The sequence below is a fragment of the Diachasma alloeum genome, unplaced genomic scaffold, assembly GCF_001412515.2.
Source record: "Diachasma alloeum isolate Michigan unplaced genomic scaffold, Dall2.0 Dall_scaffold_01137, whole genome shotgun sequence".
Classification (NCBI taxonomy): domain Eukaryota; kingdom Metazoa; phylum Arthropoda; class Insecta; order Hymenoptera; family Braconidae; genus Diachasma; species Diachasma alloeum.
Window position 1 is genome coordinate 72,166 of NW_021681247.1, and position 25,341 is coordinate 97,506.

The 25,341-nt window shown below is 38.3% G+C and overlaps 4 protein-coding genes across 7 annotated transcripts in view; 2 read left to right on the plus strand and 2 right to left on the minus strand.

Annotated features, from left to right (window-relative positions):
* The window catches only part of LOC107045956 (proton channel OtopLc), a 51,991-nt gene extending 50,867 nt beyond the window's left edge, over positions 1–1,124 (plus strand). For all 3 annotated transcript variants that reach the window (XR_001461498.1, XM_015268385.1, XM_015268384.1), the window contains one exon: positions 282–1,124. The gene's annotated coding sequence lies outside the window, so the exon portion shown is untranslated. The remainder of the gene's footprint in view (positions 1–281) is intronic.
* On the minus strand, positions 1,120–19,754 carry LOC107045957 (putative protein FAM10A4). Of its 2 annotated transcripts, none has more exons than XM_015268387.1 (5): positions 19,662–19,754; positions 19,084–19,361; positions 18,175–18,587; positions 1,927–2,142; positions 1,120–1,661 (listed from the first exon to the last, which is right to left on the minus strand). In XM_015268387.1, the coding sequence occupies exons 2-5, from the start codon at positions 19,349–19,351 to the stop codon at positions 1,443–1,445; spliced, it is 1,116 nt and encodes a 371-aa protein (XP_015123873.1). In that variant the 5' UTR covers positions 19,352–19,361; positions 19,662–19,754; the 3' UTR covers positions 1,120–1,442. The 2 variants fall into 2 exon arrangements, with proteins under 2 accessions (XP_015123873.1, XP_015123872.1); XM_015268386.1 differs by having other exon boundaries at positions 19,084–19,374.
* Positions 6,102–12,681, plus strand: LOC107045955 (sarcalumenin). Its single transcript, XM_015268383.2, has 10 exons — positions 6,102–6,459; positions 8,325–8,414; positions 9,001–9,080; positions 9,165–9,396; positions 9,516–9,992; positions 10,121–10,381; positions 10,709–10,825; positions 10,890–11,062; positions 11,181–11,636; positions 11,912–12,681. Exons 1-10 carry the CDS (start codon positions 6,384–6,386, stop codon positions 12,299–12,301), a joined length of 2,352 nt encoding a protein of 783 aa, XP_015123869.1. The 5' UTR covers positions 6,102–6,383; the 3' UTR covers positions 12,302–12,681.
* A 3,840-nt stretch (positions 19,755–23,594) lies between the features above and the next one.
* Positions 23,595–24,765, minus strand: LOC107045954. The gene is made up of 3 exons (XM_015268381.1): positions 24,711–24,765; positions 24,444–24,629; positions 23,595–24,337 (listed from the first exon to the last, which is right to left on the minus strand). Exons 1-3 carry the CDS (start codon positions 24,763–24,765, stop codon positions 23,595–23,597), a joined length of 984 nt encoding a protein of 327 aa, XP_015123867.1.
* Positions 24,766–25,341: the final 576 nt, after the last annotated feature.

Here is a 25,341-nt window from a genome sequence, read left to right on the forward strand (position 1 = left end):
GGATTGTGGAAGACTTTTAAGTACATTGGAAACTTTTATTGAAATCGGAATAGAAAAACCAATTTGGAAGCACGCATAAAAGTTTTACGATTCACTATATGACTTATTCAACGAAACTTTCCAGTTTTCCAAAAATTATTAATCATAATTGGAAAGAGCGAAAATGGCAAACTTCAAAATTTAGTTTATGTGCATAACCTTATCATTGCACATAAACTGAAAAAAGTTTCGTTAAAAAATCCCATAAAATCCAACGTCATTTACGTTCTCTATGATTTCAGGAAACATAAACAATTACCACATCACAATCATCACTAGAGAACAAAGCGTCCAATAATCCATTCAGATACGATTACCGAGGATCCTTTTCTCAATGAATACCCAAATAGCCTTATTTATAATTCTGACCATGACCAAGTATATTACCTTCATCGTCCCGTCGACACCGCAAGTTGTTTCTACTTCGGCACAAATCCGGTCATAACATTCATCACGCCACCTTCGAGTTCTTCATTTCATCATCACTCGCACCAACATGGTCATCACAATTGTCACCGAAGAGGTATTAATTTAGACAATTCCATTGTTGACCAGTACCATGAAAAAACTATCGGCAAGGAAATTGGTAGTCTTCACGAGACCGAACCAAGGACATCAACCTTTAGAAAAGTGCCATGGCACCCAAACCTTCACATGCTTAAAATAAGACCTTGACTTGATTATTTTCTAATATTCAGCTTAAATCGTTTATTTATAAGTTTATCACTTTCTTTTTCTTTAAGGAAAAGTTATCTGACTTCTGATTTACTTTTTCCTTTCTTTCTACTAACTAAGGTAGTAAAGTAATAATAAATAAGTAGTAAAAGTAATAACCAATAGAAAAGAAAGTCATGTACATTTGAACTTCCAAGTAAAACGTGCAATATTACTTCTAGATTTGTTTTTCTTAATAAAGACTACAGACATGACCAAAGTTATGCTGATTGCTTATTGTAAAACCTTTAGTATCGAACTCTGTGGGTACTTGATTAGGTGGTTACTGGCTAAATTTATTTGTGTACAGGTTAGTAATGTATTCATTCCATGTTTGTTGTTTGTTTGATGAAATAAACATATAAATAAGATTTGATTCATTTTATTTTCAACATGATGTCGTGTTTCATGGCAAAAGATACATTTTGTTTTTTTCTCTTTCATTCGTTTTCTTCAGTCATCTCCCTTAGAAAAAACAATTATTAATGCTAAATGTTGCATTTGATCTCTTTCCCTCTCCATCTTTTTATAAAAGTACTAGTTTCGATTACTTAACATTGTTGCAATTTAAGCAGTAATTATCCAGATAATGGTGAGTAGACGATGTTGGGAGGAAAAAAAACAATGTCTTACGACAATGAACTTGAGTGAAGGTAAGCAAGAGACTTGGAGTGGGGTATAAAGCACCTTTAATCAAGGCCGACGTCGTCATCGCTTTTCGGTGCAGATGGCTTTGGCGACGCATCTGCACTAGGCATCTGGCCTGCCATTCCGCCGAAGCCAGTCGCACCACCAAATTTCGAGGCAACTTTGTTAATCAGAGCCATTACTTTTGGATTTCCCTGATACTTCAGAATGTTGGCTGGGTTCGATGAGATATCAACAAATGCGGCTGATACTTCAGGATCCTTTTAAAAGTCAGAATAGTTTCAGCAAATTGTCCATTCAGTTTTTTGTATTAGAAAACAATTTTTTTATATTCATTCATTAAATGTACAGGATCATTGACTCGAATTAATTTATCCTTAATGGAAATTTGTAGTAATGGAATCGTTCGAATCAGTATATCATAACTCAATAGTTACGAACTTATATGGCTTATATGTGATATCAAAAGAAGTCAATTTTTTCCATAGGAAACAAGTGAACATTTATTATTGATTATCTTATTACCTGGAATGCTGCCGAAACTTCAGGATCATTAAGGTATTGATAAAAATCCCCCATCCCTGGTTTTCCTGCTCCATCATCAGTCTGTGATGGACGTGAATTAGCTTCACGTGCCTTGGCTGCCTTACGTCCCTTCCTCACGGCCTCCTGATGTGATTTCTCCTTTTTTTCCAGTGCTCTACGCTCTTTCTTTCGTTTGTGCTCCTCGATCTTCCGAGCCTATAATCAGAAGAAAATATTGTTTCCAACAGTATTCATTAATCAGGGAAATGAGACTGATGAAAAAGAAAAAGTAGGCATTTGTGAATTCTTGAGTTGCCATTCGTCGACCTCTGACCCCCGTTCAACACACGATGCCAGGTGATTTGTGAGGAAAATAAAAGGTATAGACGGCAGAACGCTCAAAAGTGGAAATTGCCGGGAAGATAGGCATCAAAAGAGGCAAAGGGGATAAAGATTTGAGCAATATTTAAGGCAACCTTATACGGCGGCGGCCCGGACACATCTAAATATAAAGGCGCTCGACGGAACGACGCTTCCACTCACTGTATGGTATATGCTTCAACAAACTATGCCTCAACTAACACATTAGTTGATCATCTCCAACACCAATTCTTATTGTTCAATCGGATCTAGAAGTCTCGTCTAATTTCAAATTCAAGAGAAACTCTTCACAATCTCAGACAAAAAAAAACGGCACAATTTTTACTCAATCGATTCGTTAATAGTATATTTCGTCATTAGGCCGAAAAAAACTTTTCTGGCGAATATGAGGTTTGCAGCACGAGCCGAAGGCGAGAGCTGCAATCATATTCGTCAGAGAAGTTTTTTTTGGCCGTATGACGAACATTTTTTTTGTCATTCCGGCCGTGAGGCAGCGCTTCACGGACGCTCCGCGTCCGTGAATCTCTGCCTACGGCCGTCATGACAAAAAATACTGTTCGTCATACAGCCAAAAAAAACTTTTCTAGCTCATATGATTGCAGCCCTCGCCTTCGGCTCGGGCTGCAAACTCATATTCGCCAGAAAAGTTTTTTTCGGCCTAGTGACGAAATATACTATTGTCATGACGGCCGTAGGGAGAGATTCACGGACGCGGAGCGTCCGTGAATTGCTGCCTTACGGTCGAAATGACAAAAAAAAATTTTCTGGCGAATATGAGTTTGCATCTCGAGACGAAGGCGAGAGCTGCAATCATATGAGCTAGAAAAGTTTTTTTTGGCCGTATGACGAACAGTATTTTTTGTTATGACGGCCGTAGGCAGAGATTCACGGACGCGGAGCGGAGCGGAGCGTCCGTGAAGCGTTGCCTCACGGCCGGAATGACAAAAATTTCTTTTTCGGCCTAATAACTGAATGTACTATCATCAACACCGCTTTCCGTAAAGCCAATGGTACCCCGCTTTGCGACGTTTCGCAGTGGTGTCTTTGTGCCGCCGTGCGTCTCTTATGGTGCACTAATCTCTGACAGACTCCCGACTCCTCTCACACCGAGACCATCCGCGACGTTCGTGAAGCAAAGGGCTAAGCTGTATCCCAAGACAAGCGGATCGAAAAGTTAACTCGGCACTTGCCCCCTACTTGAGTGAGAGGGGGATATAGCCACTCAAACGAATAGAATAATCGAAAAGTTAGTCCCTATGGATTTCCGGAAAAAATTCTAAATAACTTAATTTATTGCATTCTCATAAGTTGTTGAGTTCTTCTATTCTCATATATTGTTGATGTAGGCAACAATAACTGTTTGAATCAAATAAATTATTTGTTAATTACTTTTTTGAGTCAAATAAGGAATACTTTCACGAAATGTCCATTTGATAGAGTGGAATATCGCAGAAACTATGTAGTACAAAATTTTACAAAAATTTCACCGTTTTCGAAATTTATCAATCTATCACGGTTTAGTTATTTAAAAACATCGCAAGAACCGTTTTCTCATAAGATGGAAAAGTCGAGTTGGGAGGAACCCGTAACCCCGGTTTGGTCTATGCCTCGCGTGTTAGAAGCCTGCACTTCATTATTTATTCTCTCCTAAACTGTGTAGTACTGCCAGTTAGTATTTTTTTCAATAGCTGGGGACTATTATAAACATTATCTATGAAAACCATGGGAACAATATTAAGAAAAACGAGTTTTCTATGGATATATCTTAACTTTTTCACCGTATGATAAATGTCCCGAATAGAACTTGGCAGACATTACCGTAATTCTATTGATAGAAATTACTGCTGGAACGTGATGGAATATACCGGCGACAATAAAAGAGTGATTGAATTTGATGAAGCTACTAATTAGTCAACGGCGTGCAACTTGATTAAAATGTTATTAGGTGCAATGGTGATGACTAGGGGATCCAAGATATAAACGATCTATGATAGATTTATTATTATCAATTCTCAATTCTTTATTTTTCAGGCTTTAGGCTGAACGCTCAGCGAAGCCACAAAAACAAAAAAAAAACAAAAAAAAATTATCAATATCATCAATAAAATCAACAACAAAAATTTTTTCTCGTACACTTTTTCGGCTTTTTACGAGTTGTTCCCTTCCCACCCCCTAACCCTCTGTGAAAAATCTGCCCAGGTACAGTTGTCTCTTGCGAGATTTAGAGTATCACAAACTTTGGCCCCCTAGCCGCGAATTGCACCCGGATCTCCCGCATGCCAATCCCACACTCTAACCACACAGCCACCACCGTCGGTCATAAAAACATTATTACTGTCTAAGGGCCGATTGCATTACACTCTGTTAGCTATTTAAATCGTTGGGTTAAATTTCTTCCAATGTAAACCTTATGGGTAAGCTGCCCGTTAACTGGGGATTTATTTAACCGAGCTTGGTGCAACGGGCCCTAAGACGCAAATCATTTTGTAATATTCCATAGAATTTCATACTGAAAAGATCTAAGAGCGTCGTATGTTCAACAGCTTTGTAACATAATAGTCTCGTTATTGGTGCCTCAGACATATTCTCAGGAACTTTGAAAAAATTAGCATTAGAAGGTACAGATACACTAAAAGTTTTATAGTTAGCTGGTTGTCTTGAAGAGAAGTCCTAAAAACAGGGTATTACTGAAAGGGCACCGACGGTAAGACGACTAAAGGTAGAGATTCACGTAGTCCTCGCTTTTACTCCAGCAGATTTTCTCATTTCAAGTAGTATGATTGTGACTCCATTAATCTGGATTTGCGGTTTGCTGTGAGAGTAGTTAAAAAATCAACTTGCTTCATATACTCAATTCACGCCTGACCTGAATCAAGTCGTTATACTGATTCACACATTTTTTAGTGAGACTTCATTGAATCAGTCATTCATAGCAAGTCCAATTTCTCGACTTGATTCGGACGGATTTTTTTTTATGAAGGCAATTGATTACATGCCTTTAATAGTGGGCGATCAGCCCACAGACTGTGAAACAGACGTTTAGATTCCAAAATAGCTCATCTGCACTTTTCTTCAGCTTTCCCTTTGAATTTACCAATCTAGTTTTAATTTCTACCCATTTGCAATTCTCTCTCCCCTTTCAAAAGGGAGAGAAACACTTTTTTTTTCCACAGGGACACTACACTACAATATCCACGCGCAGTGGCGTTCAGGTTTGCAAAGCTAGGTCTATCTAGTACGCTAACGATGGCATTTTACTAGTCCCACAGGGCTGTACTCCAAAATACCAAAAGTCAGTACCAGGAAATCCAACAAGGTGCTTGAATTGGAAATCAAGCAGAACGAAGATGAGGTAAAATCAATTGACAGCAGTAGATGACTGGCCAATAGATGAAACCTCGGTGGGGAAAAGGCAAGAAGAGAGATAGCAGTCAAGCATGTAGTCCTGATGAGTACTCGCGACATTTACAACTTCACGAGTCATTAAGATTTTCATCTATATATACTGAATTTATCTAAAAAGCAAACCTTAGCCTGTGCTACGCAAAAACAAACTATGCTAGAAAACTTAACTTTATTATCGCGTATATGCACTCAGAACTATGGAAATGTCATTGAAACAAAATATTATCGCGAAATTTTTTTACATTATATTGTTTCTAAAGAAGACAAGTAATAAAATATATTAAAGTGAACATCCGTTGTAACTGATGGGCTGCAGTATGCTGCCCGTTGAGTTTGAATGTTAGTCTCGCTGGTGTAATTCATAATTGATCTGAAAATAATGTGCAAAAATTGAAGTATAGAGCCAAATAAAAAAAGAATAAGCGAGATGGCAAGAAATCGCAAGGCAGCCAGCGCTACACGGCCGAAAGCGAGGTAGGACGGGCTACGGCACTAAAGCAGATTTAGTCGGTACCCGAACGGGATTTGGTGGTCCATCTTGGATGTCGGATGAGGGACAGTTTAGTGCGACAGGGTGTTAAGAGCTGTCTCAATCGAGACAGCCATCTCATTATTACCGATTTGAGACAAAAAAAAGTGTCTGTGGTTAATTGACAATTAATACCGAAAAAATGATCGGCTCAGTAAGGCTGAGGCCTGCTTTGGTCCTGGGCGTCATTATTGTACTTCTGACCGTGGCCTTGCAGGGTGAGTAACTTTTCGCAATTGTGAACAGTGTCAATTGGTTAATGACATCAAAATTGTTCAACCATGTATCATGTCTTATCATAACTGTCAATTGTATTTTTTTTGTATTTGAAGGCTCAGTTATTAATTGAATCATTTCGAAAACTTGAGAAATTTGTTATCAAACATTTCATCTTTTTATAAAATTATTTATAGTTCTAGCATCTATTATGTAAAACTCATGGTCACTTTACTCTCTTACAATTCTATTGAAAATTAGGGAATATCGATCTAGGGTTTGAGAGGCTTTTCTTTTTCGAGTTTTTTAGATTCAAAATTCTCAATAATTGGGTCACTGCAACACCGTGTCATAGCGTTACAGCATCATGGCATCCTCATGTTTACTGACGTAAACACTGACGAATCACTGACGAAGGTCAATGTTATGTAAGATCTACTGTTACCCTCTTCTTCAACGCGATCTCCATCATTCAACTCCTTTTGTTGAGGTGCAAACCTTGTTAAGATGTATCATCAGATTTTTTTGTCTCGCACTCTCACGCAAATTCACAAAAGCAAAAATGAGGAGTAAATTAATATAATGAGTCAAATATTTTCATACATTTTGTGGATGTAGAATAGACTGAAGACAATGGGATTTAATTGAATAAACAATTGGGATAATTCAGAGTCCCAAAGTGGTCAAAAAATTGATGGACACGTCTGAGTGATACATTGCATACATACAAAATATATTTAAATAAGTACTCGGCCCGTGGGCCGTGAAACCTGGTGAAACCGCCTACCCGACTGTCTAAACTTAGATGTCTCGGGGAGACGATCCCCACCGCGTTGACCGTGTGCATCAATACAAACTCATCGACTGCTCAAACATTTTCAAATTGCTGAAATGCTTTCCTGTGATGCTTTAAATAGCCACTACATATCAATATTGACCTAGATCCTTTTCTTACAAATGTATTTTTTCATTTTTCACCTTCACCCCAATCACCAAATTATCTGCATTAGAGTATTATGATAATCAATGCTCACTTGACAAGATTCGAAGCAACAAGTTGGATATTGACGTGGTTGATCGAATTCTTGGCCCTACTTGACAAGTTCAATAGGTGTATGTTCAGGGTCAGCATCACGAGGTCAATTAGTAAGGCTATAGCACCTTCGTACCACCTGTCTACAGGGTCGGATTGTTATTGTCAGATAACAAAGATAACAATGACGGCAAGGTGAAAAGGTAACGATTACCGATTACAATTACCTACCTTTGCGTTCCCGACTTGCGTCATCTCGCAGGTCAGATATTTTTGTCGTTCACGGGCGTCATCCAACCCCGGCTTTAACGCTCTTGTCTCTTTATCTACGCTCCTTATATTGTTCACTCGTTAATTTCTCATTTAAGAGAGATAAGAAGATAATTACTATGTAGGAAAATCCATCTGGCTTCTCAGAATTATGTAAAGGAATCTGTTTTTCATCATTAATCATCCAAAAGCAGATGAAAATTTGTTTTCTAAATATGGACTTCGGTAGTGAAGCGAACTATCTTGAAGTTTTTATAATCATGCCTTTATCTCGAAATAGAGTACATTGAGACTAAAATTCCAAACGACTTCCCTTGAAATTCAATGAAATTGCCTGGTGAAAGTATCTCCAATGATTTCCTCCTAAAATTGCCCATAAGAAAAATCTCTAATTATTCACATGGTAATTACCAAATTCTTTACTAAATTCGCCTTATCGCTTCACGAGAATCGGAGAATTTAAAATTTTTTCAGCTTTGTCATGATTTCATCACTCATTACTAATTCATTCGTTGTTTCATTGAGAGATAAATGTATCTCATGCAACAAAAATGATTTATTTAGTTGTGCAAGGTGATGATCAAGTGGATCAGGTGCCATCTGAAGTCCAATGTCGACCATACATCGAAAAAGCCTTAAAGGATCGTCAAACGGGTGGGTATTTACACATATTTCAGTACAGAAGACATATATAGTGTATTTCGACACTAGACCATGAGGAACTTTTCTGGCGAATATAAGGTTGCAGAACGAGCCGACGGCGAGTTCTGTAATCATTTGAGGTATAAAAGTTCTTCACGGCCATGCATCGAACAATTTTTTTCGTCATTGGACCCGAAATCGCAGTTTATCGGGTCTAGTGGCAAAAAAGGATTTTATTGATTATTGACTTATCTCAGTATGAATTGATGTTGAGGCGAATCATTTAAAGACCATTTTTATTTACAATAAAATCTAGGCAATTGTAAATCGAAATTGTATTTCAGGAACTATTATTTCAAATCAAGGGAAACATCTGAGGCAGAGGATAAATTTTTCCTTTTGTAACTTAGTTTTTCGCAAACGAATAGTAAAATTTGTAAGCTCTTGATGAAGAAAAAGGCCAGAAAGACGATGAATTTCACCGCACTTTTGCTCCATTTTCCTTGCAAATTTTCTCATTGCTCATTTCCAAAATTTTCAAGTGATACTTCACTACTGATGTAGAAATCAATAGAATCTCAGATGATTTAATTTGAAGGACCCGTCGACGAAGTAAGTCCAGAAGATGAGGGCGGCGAAGGAGGAGAGGAACCACCGACAGTAGCCTCAACCGAGTCTGTAAGTAATTCCTTGCAACTTCACAACATCATCAACCAATTAATCAATTTTCCTTATTCAAAAACAAAAAAAAATTCATATCAGAAAGAGGATGATAGCAAGACTGACGACCAACTCGAAGAAAAGGATAACGATAGAAAAGAGACGTTGGAAACTGTAGAGGTTGAAGACGAAAAAGAATCTGGCGAGGGAACTGTTGAAGTACCCGACAGAGAGCAATCTGTGGAAGCGACAGACGCAACTTCTAAGGGTGACGACGAAGGTTCCACACTTCGGCGGGCAGTCTCCGTTGAAGGTGAAGACGAAACGCAAAAAGGTAAATTCAAATTAGTGGTGAAGTCAGAAGAGGGTATTGATTCAAAATATTCGTGATACTAATGGCTCGAATGAAGATATCAAGAGGTGATTCATCATGTTTCATTATCTTTTTTTGAGGTGATGACGAAATATCAGAGGAGAAAGCTGAGGAAGCTAATTCTGTATCTGAGGAGGTAGAAGAGGCGGAACAGACAGTTGAGGAGATTGAGGGAGACTCGAACGAAACGAAGGAGGAAGAAAAGGAGAGGGAATCGAAGGAAAAGCAGGAGGAGGGGAGTGAAGAGAAAAATAAAACGACTGAGGAGGGTGAGAAACCCGCGGAGAAGTCTGACGACGATGTTGCGGATACAAAGGAGGAAGAAAAAGAAGTAGATTCACAGGAGGTAGATACTAAGGAAGAGGAAGATGTTCAGAAGAACTCGGGAGAGGACACTGCTGAGACTGTACAAGCAGAAGAAACACAAGCTATTGAAAGTGGTAAGAAAGGCAGAAAAAAGAGAGATACTGAAGAAGAATTTAGAGGTCAAGAAAAAGACGAGCAGACAGAGAGTGGAGAGAAAGAGAAGGGAACGTCGCCGGAAGAAGATGAACAAGGTAGGGTACCGTTATTATGTAAATATTCCAGAAATTAATAGATTCGAGAAAATTCATCAAGATACTTTCTTCATTAAAATTAACTGTGAAGACTACTCTGATCATTGAAACATTTATAATATTTCCAGAAGGAAGAGAAGACGAAGAGTCTACCGAATCAACGCCTGAGGAAGAATTGACACAAGAGATTGAAATTCCAGAGAACCTGAGGCCTAGGGAACACCTCAATCAGATTCTTAGGCTGGATCAGGATAATGAAATTAAAGAAGCAGCAATTGAGAAAGCCTCTGATGTAATTCTTAAAGAATTAAAAAGGCTCTATGATACCGCTATCAAGCCTCTGGAGGCCCTGTACAAGTACAGAGATCTCAGTAATAGACACTTTGGAGGTAAGAAGAATCTTTTCACTCACTTCAATATGGTTATTCAGCCACTCAGGTAAACATAGAAAAAAGTTCGTTGAGAGATAATTCTTTCGAAACTCCAGTCACATTTGTGGCTATATAAAATATAATGTGCTCAATGACTACCTGTACGATAAAAAATTGTTATAAAAATTATTTCTTTTCATTTCCTCATTTTATTATTAGTAAATAAAATGCGTGTCCTTTCACTTAAAAATTCAGTGGAGTCCCTTCAAAAGTCGTCTCCTCAGGTCTATACAAAATTATCCCGTTTACAAGTTGTAATAATGATTTTGCTTTCATTCGCTTCAGATCCGGAAATTTTCTCGAAGCCCCTCGTGCTTTTCATGGGGCCATGGAGCGGTGGAAAATCGTCCATAATAAATTACCTTCTGGACACGGAATATGAGCCAACCGCACTCAGAACTGGTGAGTAGAGTTATAGTAAATACAAATACTTCACTTTGTTGTTAATTAAATGCAATCGATGCAGGAGCGGAACCATCGCCGGCGTATTTCAATATTGTAATGCACGGTGAAGAGGAAGAGGTGCTAGATGGTACACAATTGGCTGCCGATTGGACGTTTTCGGGACTTCAAAAGTTTGGACAGGGTATGCTCGATCGTCTCCGAGGTCTGAAACTCCCGCATAGACTCCTCAAGAAGGTTCGTAATAACAAGACTTTAAACAATTATTAATAAAATTGGACCATATTCATTGAAACATATATTGAAAAATTGGGTGAGTGCAAGAAAAATATATTTGAATGGTTATGGATTTTAGGTAAATATCGTAGAGATTCCAGGAATTCTAGAAATTCGAAAACAAGTTCAACGCCTATTTCCTTTTAACGACGCCTGTCAGTGGTTCATTGACAGAGCTGACATAATATTCCTCGTTTACGATCCATCGAAATTGGACGTCGGCCCAGAAACCGAGGCAATTCTCGATCAGCTCAAGGGACGGGAGTACCAAACAAGAATAATTTTGAATAAAGCCGACCAAGTGAAACCGGAAGAACTCATGAGAGTCCAAGGAGCACTCATCTGGAACATATCACCGTTAATGTCAAGTGCTGAGCCACCAATCATGTATTCTACTTCTCTCTGGTCATTGCCTTATGAAGCTGGCGCACCTACGCGTCTTTTATATGCACAGGAGAGAGCTTTCCTGCGAGATTTACGTTCGGCTATTGACAAAAGAGTTGAACATAAAATTGCTAGTGCAAGAAGATTCGCCGTAAGTTCAATATGAACAATCTTTCTTCCTTCAAATTATATCCCTCCTTTTTCACACCTTCAATGTCACCTTTGCCTTTTTATCACTCAACAATTCAAAGTCTCCAAAGCAATTTCGTTCATTTCAATTTTTTTGGCGCTTTACTACCCAATTATATGAATTGGAATTTATCTTTCAATTATTTCCCCATTACAGAATGAAACCAACTTCCATAAATTGCAATTGTTCTTTTCAACTTTCTACTTTTTGTCAATAATATTCACAAAAATTTCTAGGTACGTGTTCGGAACCATGCAAAAATGGTAGATTGCTACTTAACCACTTACTACAACCATAAGACTTTCTTCGGTAACAAGAAAGAAATAAGCGACCGAATAATCGAAAACCCTCAGGATTATCATATCTACGAGGGCCTCAGTACATTAACAAATATCTCACGTTACGATCTGCCTGATCCGGACGTATACAGGGATTTCTTCCGTTTGAATCCACTCTACGATTTTCCATCTCTCAGTTCCACCTGCACGTACTTCCGTGGCTGTCCAATCAACAGGTTGGATGTAGCTATTGCATACGATCTACCAGAACTCGTTGGCAAGTACAAGAAACTCATTGAGGCAACAGTTAACTCGGAAGATACATCCAATCAACCCCCAATAAGTTGAGAATAAAATTAGAAAAAACAACGAAGAAAAGAGTAACAAAACAAGTACGGAAAAACATTTGAAAAAAAAAGTTTTTTTTCTAATTTTCATTAATTTAAAAAGTGCGCACATCCACGTACGTCTACACCTCTTAAATTCCATCGATACCATGCCATCATCCGTTACTCTATGTCTTGGCTGCGGGCAGCGCAAGACGAAGGATAATCATCTGAGATAAACGAAGATTTTTTTAATCACCTATATCCAATTTTTAATCCTCTGTTTGATCCGGATCCATCGCCATTCATGAATGGGACATTTATGTAACGAAAAAACGTAATTAATGTGTTGGTATGATGAAAAAATAAGAAACAGTGAAAATATTAATATAAGCAATTTAATTTCGGCTATTATTTACTTGTCGAAAAAATGAATCATCATTATTTATATGCATTTTTTTCTAGCATATATGTAAAACTATTCGTTTAGCAACAACGGCAACGCGACAATCGTACCCACGAAAATTCCATTGACATGAAACACCATCGAAATCATCCCTACCACCGTACACAACTCTAACCCACCAATTTGGTTTTCCGACAAGCCTCCCGCGTTAGAACACTATCAATGTTGCAACAGTACCACGGGACAAACGTACCCACCGAATTATACTCCTACCAATAGCATTCGGAACATTGAATCCGTGCAACTCTATCGCGGGATAACCGTACCAAGCGACAAGGCCACCGGATTAGACCACTACCGATGCCGTCTAGAAAATTCTTCTTCTTTCTTATGGCTCCAGCTGCATTGGCTAAGGTATGATACAAGCAGGTATGATGAAGCCAGAAAACAGGGGACAAGTTCGCCGGAGCGCCAGAAGCGGCGAACCGGTCGTTCCGGTCGACTTACGCTTCCCCTCATCTCCTTTAGTCTCCCACCACTGGCACTTTTTTTGCTGGAGGGAACGTTATGAAATTGATATTTTAAGTCAAAATAATTAGCCCCGTATGAAATTACATGTACAATGCGAAGAAAAATAAAAAAATGCCAATATATTCTTCGTTTTTCATGTACTATTTCTTTAATAGTCAATGGCCCGCTCACTCTTTCATTAATGGGGTGATTTTTATCTTATAATAGGTGAATTCTTTCTTTTTTTACTGAAAATAATTATCAAGATTGAGAGTGAAATCACTGCTCAATATAATAGCATTAAAAATAAAATGAAAATGCATTTTTGTCCAATGTTGAACAATATTTATTTTTCGCGCGAAAATATCTCGCGAATGTTGTTTGTTTATGTCTGCTCCAAAAAGTACTCCAATAGATCTGAACAGTCTGTGCGAGTTGATTCATGTAAAATGATTAAATCGTGTGCAATTATAAATTGCAAAGCATCTTCTAGGGATAATTATCGTTTTTTCTCCCTTCCCAGTGTGAAAAAAATTGAGAAGCGACGACAATGGCTGGAAAAAAGCGGTGATTTGCTACCGAGTGATCAAGTGTCAAAGAACGATTGTTATTTGTGTGAGGTGCGTAAGTGAATAGTTGGGACTTTTTTTTTCTTTTGTGGCTCTTGAAACCCCTTGTACCTCATTTATTTCACCCCTCGTGACCATTATGACCCTCGTATCTTTTTCAAAACTTGTTCATAGAAGAAAACATTAAAAAACATAGTTCAAACTGGGATCCTCATTATCGTAATCCCATCCCTCCAAATTCTTCCCTATTAAGCTTCACTGAAGAGAAGAGGAATAATTAATTAAATGGACTTCTGATGTTAATTATTCTTCCTTCTGATCAGTATTTCAATCGTCTAGTCGACATGACTTTCAGTCAATCTTTATCGCTCGATCCCATAGAACTATTTGCTGAGAATCATATAGTTTTCATCTCAACATTTTCTAATCCTGTTCCTCTCGATTGAACACAAAATTTTATTTTCATCACGCTGTATCGGAGAAGTAACTTTCCGACACATTGTGATGAAAAATTTTGTTCGTAACTCGTGAAAAAAGTGGTTTTTGGCTCGTGAAATTATATCACTCACCTTCGGCTCGTGTTATAAACCTCCCACTCGCCAAAAACCACTTTTTTGCACTCGTTACGAAATATACTATTTCTCTCTCATGAAAAAAAAAAAAATTGATTTGACGGGGATTTGAACTCGCGACGCAAGTAAAATCGGCGTGTGGTGGGAGATCTAATCCACGTGAGGAGAAGGGAGGCCGCAGCGCCGCGCGCGGCTTCCGTTGGAACTTGTCCCCTGTTTCGGTGTCGGCGACATCAAAGCTTCACCATATCTCCCTGTATCATACCTTAGCATTGACTATTCGGCCGTTATCCCTCTACGGGACGTTTCAGGAGTTAGGAATTAGATTTTGTTGGTAGGGTAGATATATCTGCGTTACCATGGGCCATCTTACTCTTTTAACTGTACCCCATTCAGGCTAAGACTACAAGGGAAACCATGGTAAACCTCAGTCGTACAGCCGGCCGATTGTGCAAAGCTCTAATGTGCACTTCTGTCACACTGACTAGAGGGGCACATTAGGCCACCACACCGTGCCTACCTTCCGAAATTTTTGGGCGAGGATGTTCCTAAGCGGTCACCCATCCAAGTACTAACCACGCTAAATGCAGCTGTACTCGGATGTCCGCCGGAGCAACACCTAACTCACCCAACCATTACGGTCGGTTGTTTAGAAAATTGAATCCATGCAACTCCAGTGCGGGACAACCGCACCCAGCGATAAGCCTAGCGACTTATACCCCCACCGATGCCGCAAAAATATTGAATTCGCGCAACTCTACTATAGGACAATCGTACCAAGTAACTAGCCTACCGCGGAACTAACAATTCTACCGCGATACAACCCTACTGGCCATACTAAAATCATTCTCTAATAAATTTTCATTTGTAATTTTTTCCCCTCATGTTATAATTATTCAAATGACTAATAATTAATACTTTTCGTGATTTCAACGTTTCATCAATCTCAATCTTATATATAAAGGAGAAACCCGTTTTCACCTGGCTTTCTAGAACTTTCGAGGGAATTCAAGCCCGTTCTAGAAATTTCGAGAGAATACAGGACGTTTCTATAAAATTCCAGAGACTGCAAGTAATTTCTAGAAATTTCGAGGAAATTCAAGGAGTTTCTGGAAATTTTGAGGGAATGCAAGTTTTCAGAAAATTCGACATAATTGAGGGAGTTCTAGAAAATTGAAGAGAATACATCGCATTTTAAGAATTTTTGGGTTAATTCAAGAAGTTTCTAGAAATTTGATGCGAACTCGAAAAGTAAAACCCAATTTCTTCAATTCCTGATTCTGTTGCAGGAATACTTAAGAATGAGTCATAATATAGGAGAGATTGGGGAAAAATGAAACAGCCGAAAAAGGACTATTTGACACAATTCAAGCAAAAAAAAAATTTGTTCTTATCAACTCTTGTTTATTAGTTTTTTATTACTGGGAGTATTGAAGAGAATCATAATTTTCTATTGTTCTTATAATTCAATTAATTACATTAGGCCGATTACACTTTTCTTTTTTCATTCGATTGAAATTCAGCCTCAAATTTTCCTTTTTTCCCCTCTAGGTCTCCCCCTGGGCCTTGATTTGGAGTTTGGACATTGCGGTTTCATATTCTTTTCTATTAATCCATTGAAAAAAATCTCCCGTCAAAACTTCTCAATAATTTTCCATTCTGCTGAATGGAAGAATCGTTCTAACGGAAAAACCAAACAAATTGGCTAGAAAAATATATTGGAATTCTATTGAAGATTCCAATAGTTTTTCGCCCATCTTATTCCAAAATTTCGCAGCTTGATTGTGCATTTTTTTCATTTTTTATTCCTTGATTTAAATCTCTCAAGTTTTTTTCACTTCATTTTTGTCCTTATCATAAAAAGGAACACAAAAAAAGTAAAAAAATTAGACGAGGAATTCCTGCAAAGAAATCTCAATAGAAAAAGTTGTATAAAATGTTTTCTATTTAACTCACCAGGGATGAAAAAATTTGATTGAAAAATGTAGCGAATTTGTTACAAAATTCTATTGGATTGAACTCCCTATTAATTTCTTGCCGAATTTTTTTTCGACCGATTTTTGGCCGAAATATTCATTAGAAAAAATCAATAGAATTCGATTTTCCTATGTAAGATTTTCTCTTCAGATATTTTCTATACAATTTGCTCGGCTCAGATTTTCTAAATTTTTTTCATCCTATTTTGATTTTCTTCTCATGAAGAAAATCAAACAAAAAAACTTACAATTAGAAAATTCCAGCCGAAGGAATTCTAAAACGTTGAATTCACGAAATCTATTAATTATTAATCATTTGAATAATTATAACATGAGAGGACAAAATTACGAATGAAAATTTATTAGAGAATGATTTTAATATAGTCGGTAGGGTTGTACCGCGGTAGACTTATTAGTTCGGTAGGGTTATTCTGCGGTAGGCTAGTCGCTTGGTACGGTTGTCCCGCGATAGAGTTACACGGATTCAACGTTCCGAACACTATTGGTAGGAGTATAATTCGGTAGGCTTGTCGGTGGGTACGGTTGTCCCGCGGTACCGTTGCACCATTGATAGTGTTCCAACGCGATATGCTTATCGGAAAACCAGATTGGTGGATTAGAGTTGTACGTTGGTAGGGATGATTTCGGTGGTGGTTCATGCTGGTAGAGTTTTATGGGTACGGTTGTCCCGTTGCCCTATTTATTTAGCAACAGCAATCTGAAGTAAATCAGAAGTAACAGAATTTCGTAATCAGTGTTGAATGATCAATTTACAAAGAGAAAATTAATCAATACACATTCGAGTTCTTTAAAATCTGTTTAATTCACTGGTGGAATGGTAGAACACAAAAATCCAATGCCAGAAAGAATATAATCAGTAATTTTGAGAAAAACAATACATTGAGGGATCTCTTGGGGGGGGGGGGGCTAAAAATTGAAGGTCGTCGACGGCTGAAAGTTCCTACCTATTAAACGACTTTTGATGCATGTTGGAACATCCAAGAAAATAGGAAACATGTAGAATTCAATCAGTTTTACCACGTACTTCAGCGTAAAACTTTATTTTTTGGAGACACTGTTTACGTCCGTGAAATACCAAAGATTAAAATTAAATATAATTTTTTTCAATACTGAATAAATCATGAGATAATTAATTTTCCCGTAATTACAATTTTTGGTCGTTTTTTCGTCACATCTAAAAAATGTTCTACAGAGAGTGTTCAATAGGCAAATGGGGGGTTGATTGAGAATTTCAATTTCTTTTTTTTCCGATATTATGAAAAAACGAGCAACAAGAGAAAGCTGAAAGAATCAATTTACCCCATGTTCTATTGAACAGTATTTTTTAAAAAGTCAATTTTATACTTTAAAGTTGGGCAATTATAAATCATTTGTACAATAAAAAAATATAAAAGTTAAATTTCACCCTGAAATACGGGGCAAAATGGATTGAATTCTACATGTTTGTCACTTTTTTGGACGTTCCATCATGTTCCATCAAAAATCATTTGATGAGCCTCGGTCGTTCACCCAAAACTTTCAAGTTTCAGTGCAGTGCCCACTTAAAGAGAATTTTTCCATTCTCAAAACTGATTATATAATCAACAAAAATCTCATACTAGACGAATTACATTTCACCACTTCACTACAGAATTAATTTCACCTTTAATTAATTTAAAACGTTAATTTAATCTCTAGGTTTAAGTAGAAATACTGTTGTATGTACCTCCGTTTTTAAATAAGAATGGTGTGCGGCAGATTTTGTTCCTAAAAGTTTTCTCCTTGTGTTTAATATAATGAACATGTGTATATTTTAAAAAAATGATAAATAGAGATTTAGGCGTAAAAATAAATGTACTCACGTTGGGTGCAACCTCACGAAGCCACTCATCTGCTTGTTCATCAAAATCGAATTGACAAGCCAGTCGAAGATCAGTTGCGGCTTCTTCCCAATCACCCAAAAGCTGATGGGCACGACCTCGAAATTTGTGGGCTGCTGCACTATCTGGGTTCAGCTCGATAGCTCTGTTGCAATCACGAATGCAAGCGTTTGGTTTATTCAATTGAAGAAAGACTTGGCCACGTTTCGCGTAGAGCAGAGCTGCATGGGGGTTGAGGATTATTGCTTCTGTATAGAGAGCCAGTGCTTTTTCGTAGTCCTTCTCTGAAAAGGCTGACACTGCCTCTGAACGTTTTAATTGGGCTTCTGCTATTTCTTCTTCTGTTGGTTGAAGAGAAAGGTTACCCATCTTTTGAGGAGAATCCTTGTCGGGTTCTGGAAGATGGAATTGTTCTTTATTGGGAAGAAAACATTTGAAACAATTGTCTTTCTGTTTAGGTGAACAGCCCTTTCTTTAAGCCCTAAAAATATTTGGAAGAAAATGGCAGTAATGTTTACACTTGTATCAAAAGGATTTCCTCATCCTAAAGGCGAAAAATTGTGTTGAATTTCCCAAATATGAAATTTCTTTCAAATATGGAATTTCTTAGTGAATTCTGCAATAACATAATTAAACATCATAAATCTTGCATAAAAATGTTTTATTATCTAATTATCTCAAAAACGAGTGATTTCGCGTGCAAATATTACACAGAGATGAGAAATCACATCATTTTTTTTTCAAAATCACTCTCTTGAAATAATCTTCATAACTAAATTGAGCCCAAATAAGACAAATCGACTTAAAACATCTTATGAGCTTAATACATAATGGAGTTGGTCGTTTTTTTATTCAAGAATAACATGAAATTTGTCATATTTCTCCTCTTACCAATGACCCCAGTCATATCAAACTCGACATCACTATCACCACTCTCGTCCTCCATTTCCTCTTCTGGCTCCTCACGGAATTTACTGGGCTCGTCATCATTCTCCTCTGGTCCATTCTTCTTCTCATTAGGAATTTTCCCACCAAAAAACTCGATAAATTCTCTGACAAAGGCAAAATCAGGGGCATGAAGAAGCTGAGGATTCTTCTTACAGAGCTCGACAAAAAACTTTAGGGGAGCGAGCTGCTCTTTGTTTATTGGGATTGACATCGTCCGCGATCTAAACATAAATACTATGAAAAAACTTCCGTCATAAAATTAACATGTTTTTCTTTTCCTTTTATTTTCTCCTCTTCAAATTAACGCACGGAAGATAGAGGGAGAAAAAATTACCACAATATTGCGCACAATGGAACACACAGAAAAAAAAATGTGAAAAAAAACACGAAAGTACGCACCGGCACCATTGACCGGGCGCATTATTACAATTATCGCACAAAATATCAATACATATTCATTTTTTTTTCAATAAAATTTAATTGTGATGACAATTGAGAGAAAAAGTATTATATGAGCTTACCAGCCCTAAAATTTCTTGTAATTATTAATTTTTTCTGTTGTATTTTTGCGAGTAGATAAATCACGAACGTTTTTTTATGATAAAGCTCAAAGAGGATAAACCTGAGTAGAGGCCTGCATCCGGAGGTTTTGAGTGACCCCAAGCAGAATTAGTATTACCCCATGGGAGAGATGGCGGAACGGTTGATTGTCGGTAACAATGAGCTGGCTCGCCGAAACTTCTCCCAAGTTTTACTAAACGCAGGGCTGAGATTTGGCTAGCATTGAGAACCCTGCGTTACCGATTGGGAAGCATGGCTCTGATTGATTGAAGCAAAGAGGATAGACCTGAGTAGAGGCCCGGATCGGGGGGTTTGACTGACTCCAAAAAAGTTAGTTGGTACCCCACGGGAAAGGCGGCGTCCCGGTCGAATTGTCGGTAAATGTGAGTCGGGTGCGTGAGTAACTCGGCAGTAGCAGTCCCGCTGTGACAGGGATAGGTTTGGAGGGGGATTTTTGTCCTCGTTGTACTCAATGTTTACTTTATGTTTTTCAGTTGATATATTCGCCGACTAATTAATATTAAGGGATGAAACAAAGACTGTTCAATGGAGAATTAAATTCGCCATCCATCAACCCCCGTTTCATCCCTTAATCTCTGCAATAAAAAAATTAATATTGCGACGAAAGTCACGGCGCTATAAGAAACCCAATGTTTTCTCGGCGCAGAGTGACTCCCCAATAATTCGCCCGCTAATTAAAAAATCGTCTCTTTTCTCCTAATTAATATTAAGGAATGAAACCAATGCTGTTCGATGGAGAATTAAATTCCCCATCCTTCAACCCCCGTTTCATTCCTTAATCTCTGTAATAAAAAAATAAAAACTGCGACGAAAGTCGCGGCGCTATGAAAAACTCAATGGTTTCTCGGCGCAGAGCGCTTCCCCATTAATTCGCCCGCTAATTAACAATCGCCTCTGCTCCTAATTAACATTAAGGAATGAAACCAATGCTGTTCGATGGAGAATTAAATTCCCCACCCAACAACTTTCGTTTCATTCCTTAGTCTCTGTAATAAAAAAATAAAAACTGCGACGAAAGTCGCGGCGCTATGAAAAACCTAATGGTTTCTCGGCGCAGTGACTCCCGACAACTCGCCCGCTAAGTCAAAAATCGTATCTTTTCTCCCAATTAATATTAAGAAATGAAACCAATGCTGTTCGGTGGCGAATTAAATTCCCCATCCTTCAACCCCCGTTTCATTCCTTAATCTCTGTAATAAAAAAATAAAAACTGCGACGAAAGTCGCGGCGCTATGAAAAACCTAATGGTTTCTCGGCGCAGTGACTCCCGACAACTCGCCCGCTAAGTCAAAAATCGTATCTTTTCTCCCAATTAATATTAAGAAATGAAACCAATGCTGTTCGGTGGCGAATTAAATTCCCCATCCTTCAACCCCCGTTTCATTCCTTAATATTAATTAGGAGAAAAGAGACGATTTTTTAATTAGCGGGCGAATTAATGGGGAGTCACTCTGCGCCGAGAAAACATTGGGTTTTTTATAGCGCCGTGACTTTCGTCGCAATATTAATTTTTTTTGTTGCAGAGATTAAGGGATGAAACGGGGGTTGTTGGGTGAGGAATTTAATTCTCCATCGAACAGCATTGGTTTCATTCCTTAATATTAATTAGGAGAAAAGAGACGATTTTTTAATTAGCGGGCGAATTAATGGGGAGTCACTCTGCGCCGAGAAAACATTGGGTTTTTTATAGCGCCGTGACTTTCGTCGCAATATTAATTTTTTTTGTTGCAGAGATTAAGGGATGAAACGGGGGTTGTTGGGTGAGGAATTTAATTCTCCATCGAACAGCATTGGTTTCATTCCTTAATATTAATTAGGAGAAAAGATACGATTTTTGAATTACCGGGCGAGTTGTCGGGAGTCACTGCGCCGAGAAACCATTAGACTTTTAATAGCGCCGCGACTTTCGTCGCAGTTTTTATTTTTTTATTACAGAGATTAAGGAATGAAACGGGGATTGAAGGATGGGAAATTTAATTCTCTATCGAACAGCATTAGTTTCATTCCTCAATGTTAATTAGGAGCAGAGATACAATTTTTGAATTAGCGGGCGAGTTGTCGGGAGTTACTGCGCCGAGAAACCATTGAATTTTTCATAGCGCCGCGAGTTTCGTCGCAATATTAATTTTCTTATTACAGAGATTAAGGAATGAAACGGGGATTGAAGGATGGGGAATTTAACTCTCCATCGAACAGCATTACTTTCATTCCTTAATGTTAATTAGGAGGGGAGAGACGATTTTTTTATTAGCGGGCGAATTAATGGGGAAGCACTCTGCGCTGAGAAACCATTGAGTTTTTCATAGCGCCGTGACATTCGTCGCAATATTAATTTTTTTATTGTAGAGATTAAGGTATGAAACGGGGGTTGATGGATGGGGAATTTAATTCTCCATCGAACAGCATTGGTTTCATACCTTAATATTAATTAGTCGGCGAATAAATGAACTGAAAAACATGACGTAAACATTGAGTACAAGGAGGACAAAATTACCCCTCCGAACCTGTCCCTGTGACCAGGGTTGCCAGATGCCGAGGAGGGGAAGTCGCCAAGTGGATGAGGTGGGGGCGCCAGAAAGCGCCAAATGATTTTCAAAAAGCGCCAGAGTCGCAGCATCAACTAATCATTCCAAATTTAATAGAAAATTCCGTTGCTTTATTCAGTTTACGAAACAATATTGGATAATTTCGCATTCTCAATGAAAATAATAGAATAGAATAGAATAGAATATAAAATACAATATCATAAAATATCAGGAATCATCAAAAACAGTCTAGAGAATATATAGTCTCCATCAACTTCATAGGAAATTGTCCGCAATTTCGAACATTTCCTCCTTCTCTTTTTCCTCTGTCTCGTTACCATCATCTTTACTCCCGTACATATTACTGGCTGTGAAGAGCCTCAACATCTGCTCACTGGCTACGAATGTGTTGCAACATAGACCGGTAACATTGAAATAAAATTAAATCCTCAGAAGAGCCTCCAACAAGCTCATTCCCATTTTGTTGCGTGGTTTAGTTTTCGTGAGATTCATAACAGAAAAGACTCGTTCTACGCATGCACATAACGTACGTAAAACAGCCTCAGCTAATTCTCTGAATGAGAATTTCCCAGCACCATCTGCAAAAGCATACACAATTGGCCAGAAATCAATTATGCTAACTGGGAGAACGTTTGAACAATGAATCTTCCAATCGACGAAAAGTAACTTCTGCCACTGTGACTCGTAGACAGCTATTTCCACCTCTGGATCAAGGAAAAGTCTTAGAACCTCAATGATTGCACAGAATTTTGCTTGCTCAGGGCCAAGGCATTTCAGTGGACTAAGTAGTTTATACTTCTTGAAAATTTCCATGTTAACTGGCAATCGTTTGGCCATCTCTATGAGTAATCGTTTCAAGAAATTGAAACACCGCTGTTGCATTTCCAGCACCTTGTCAGAGCTGAGATTCGCTGAGATGAGTTCTGCCATCAGATCAAAACCGAAATTCACCGATTCTAATGGCAAAAAAGCTAACTCATTATCCAGAGCACCACAAACCTGGTCCAGCAGATTCACTCCATCTCGATGCACGACTAGAAAAGCTGGTTTGAGTATCTTAGTGGTGAATGATAAAAATGTTGTGTACATTTCATCATAAGCACTCCCAGCATCGACCTTGTCACTTTGGAAGGTCAAGTTCAAACTTTGCATTTGGGCAAGGATGTTTCTCAAAAATACCAAATAGAGTCTGTTGGATTCATCCTGAAGCATGCTGTGAATCATTCGAGCACCATAACATCTTCCAGTTTGGCTGACTATACCAAAATGAGTCTTCAGTTCCAACCACTGTTCCAAAATCCTCTTACAAGCATCATGGAACGCTAGTCAACGTGTTTGAGATAGTTGAATTAGTTGATAGAAGCGATTGCTCTCGACACCTGCATTAATAGTATCAAATAATCTCTTGTACTTAACACGACGAAGTGTACTCTGCTTAAACCAATTGTAAACTTCCTTGACTAAATATTCCAATGAACTCGGTAACTCCTCTGACGCTTTACAGGAACATAAGTGAATCGAATGGCAGGAACATTTCAATAGCTGCAGATTGGGGATGTCTTTCTTCAGTAGGGCGTAGAGAGATTCTTTACGCCAACAGAGATTGCTTGCTCCATCTGTTCCAAGTGCTGTCATATTCTCCTTCGGGAGCTTGATCGTCTCCAAGTATTCACAAACACTCTCGTATAGGCATTTAGCTGTAGCTTTTTCCACAAGAAACATCCCCAAGAAATCTGTTACCAATTTCCCTTCTGTTGTATTGAAATATTTGACACAGAGGCACATGTATTTGGTGACTGATACATCGGTGGACTCATCAACAATCAATGAATATCCATTTTTCCCAATAGCTTCAACCAATTCTGTCAGCATCACAGGAGCTATCACGTTCTTGATGGTACTAGTACATTTAGTACGTTTCAATTTGAGATCCTCAAGAGGACTCCCCTTGGCTAGAGGCTTCACCACATCAACAAGATGATCTACTGTTCTGATTGCTGAATGAACAGCAACGTGTGTAGAGATATTGATGGCAGCAATTTTCAATTTCTCGCTGACTGGTTTTTTTACTGCGGAAGAAAAAAAAATCATAACATTGTTTAAATTCCAATCCCAGTGATTTTTGTCTATTGACCTGTTAAAAAATACCACAGAAAGAAAAAAATTCATCTGTACCATAGTTCAACATTTTGCTTTTTGTTGGTAGACGTATGGATGACATTTTGTCAGTGGGACTCTTGGCTTTTCCATGTCTCTGTAAGTCCGATGAATGACTACGTAAATTGACTCGACAGACTTTACAGCGTGCATCCTGATGTGAATCGTCAGTATCACTCTTATCTTCATTTTTCTCCAGCCACCCTGTTAGAAAATGATATACATTGATTAGTAACGTGAGCTTTTTTATGATCGAAGAAGTTATTCCAGACAAAGTGGCTTTACAACCTTTAGCCCACTCTTCGCTCTCCCAACTCGGGTTGTATCTGCGTTTTGGCATTCCCTGATAACATCAACTTCTCACTTTGAAAATTACTCTCACGACAATCGAAAAGAATGAAAATCAGGGAGTCACGACGAATTTAAAATCGGTTTGAGACAACGGCACATAGAGTCTTTGGAATTTTCACGATGATCATTCGAAGCCTCTCAGTGTGCACTCTCCGACATCAGATGTATCATGCTCATTGTTTACGTTTCCATTGGTGGGATAGTCTCAATGCACCGAGAATCAGGGTTGGGCATATCTCGCAGATGGAAGTTTATGACGTGACATTGTCAAATACCGGTAATTTACCTCTGGGGCGTCAAAAATGTCAAAAAGTGTCAGAAAACTCTTTACAAGGAAGCTAAGCTAAAAAGTCACAAAGGTCAAAAGTGAGAGGCATATCGGCCGGAAATCGTTAAAATCAAACGATCACGAGGGTTATCCTCGCGAAGGTTAAACATCGCAAGGGTAATGCCTTCTTAGGGTCAAACGTCGCAAGGGTCAAACAACGGAAGCAATCCTTCAATCTGGAGGGTGAAACTAATAAGAGGGTCAACGGGGGACGCCAGGCGGTACAATTACAAGGCT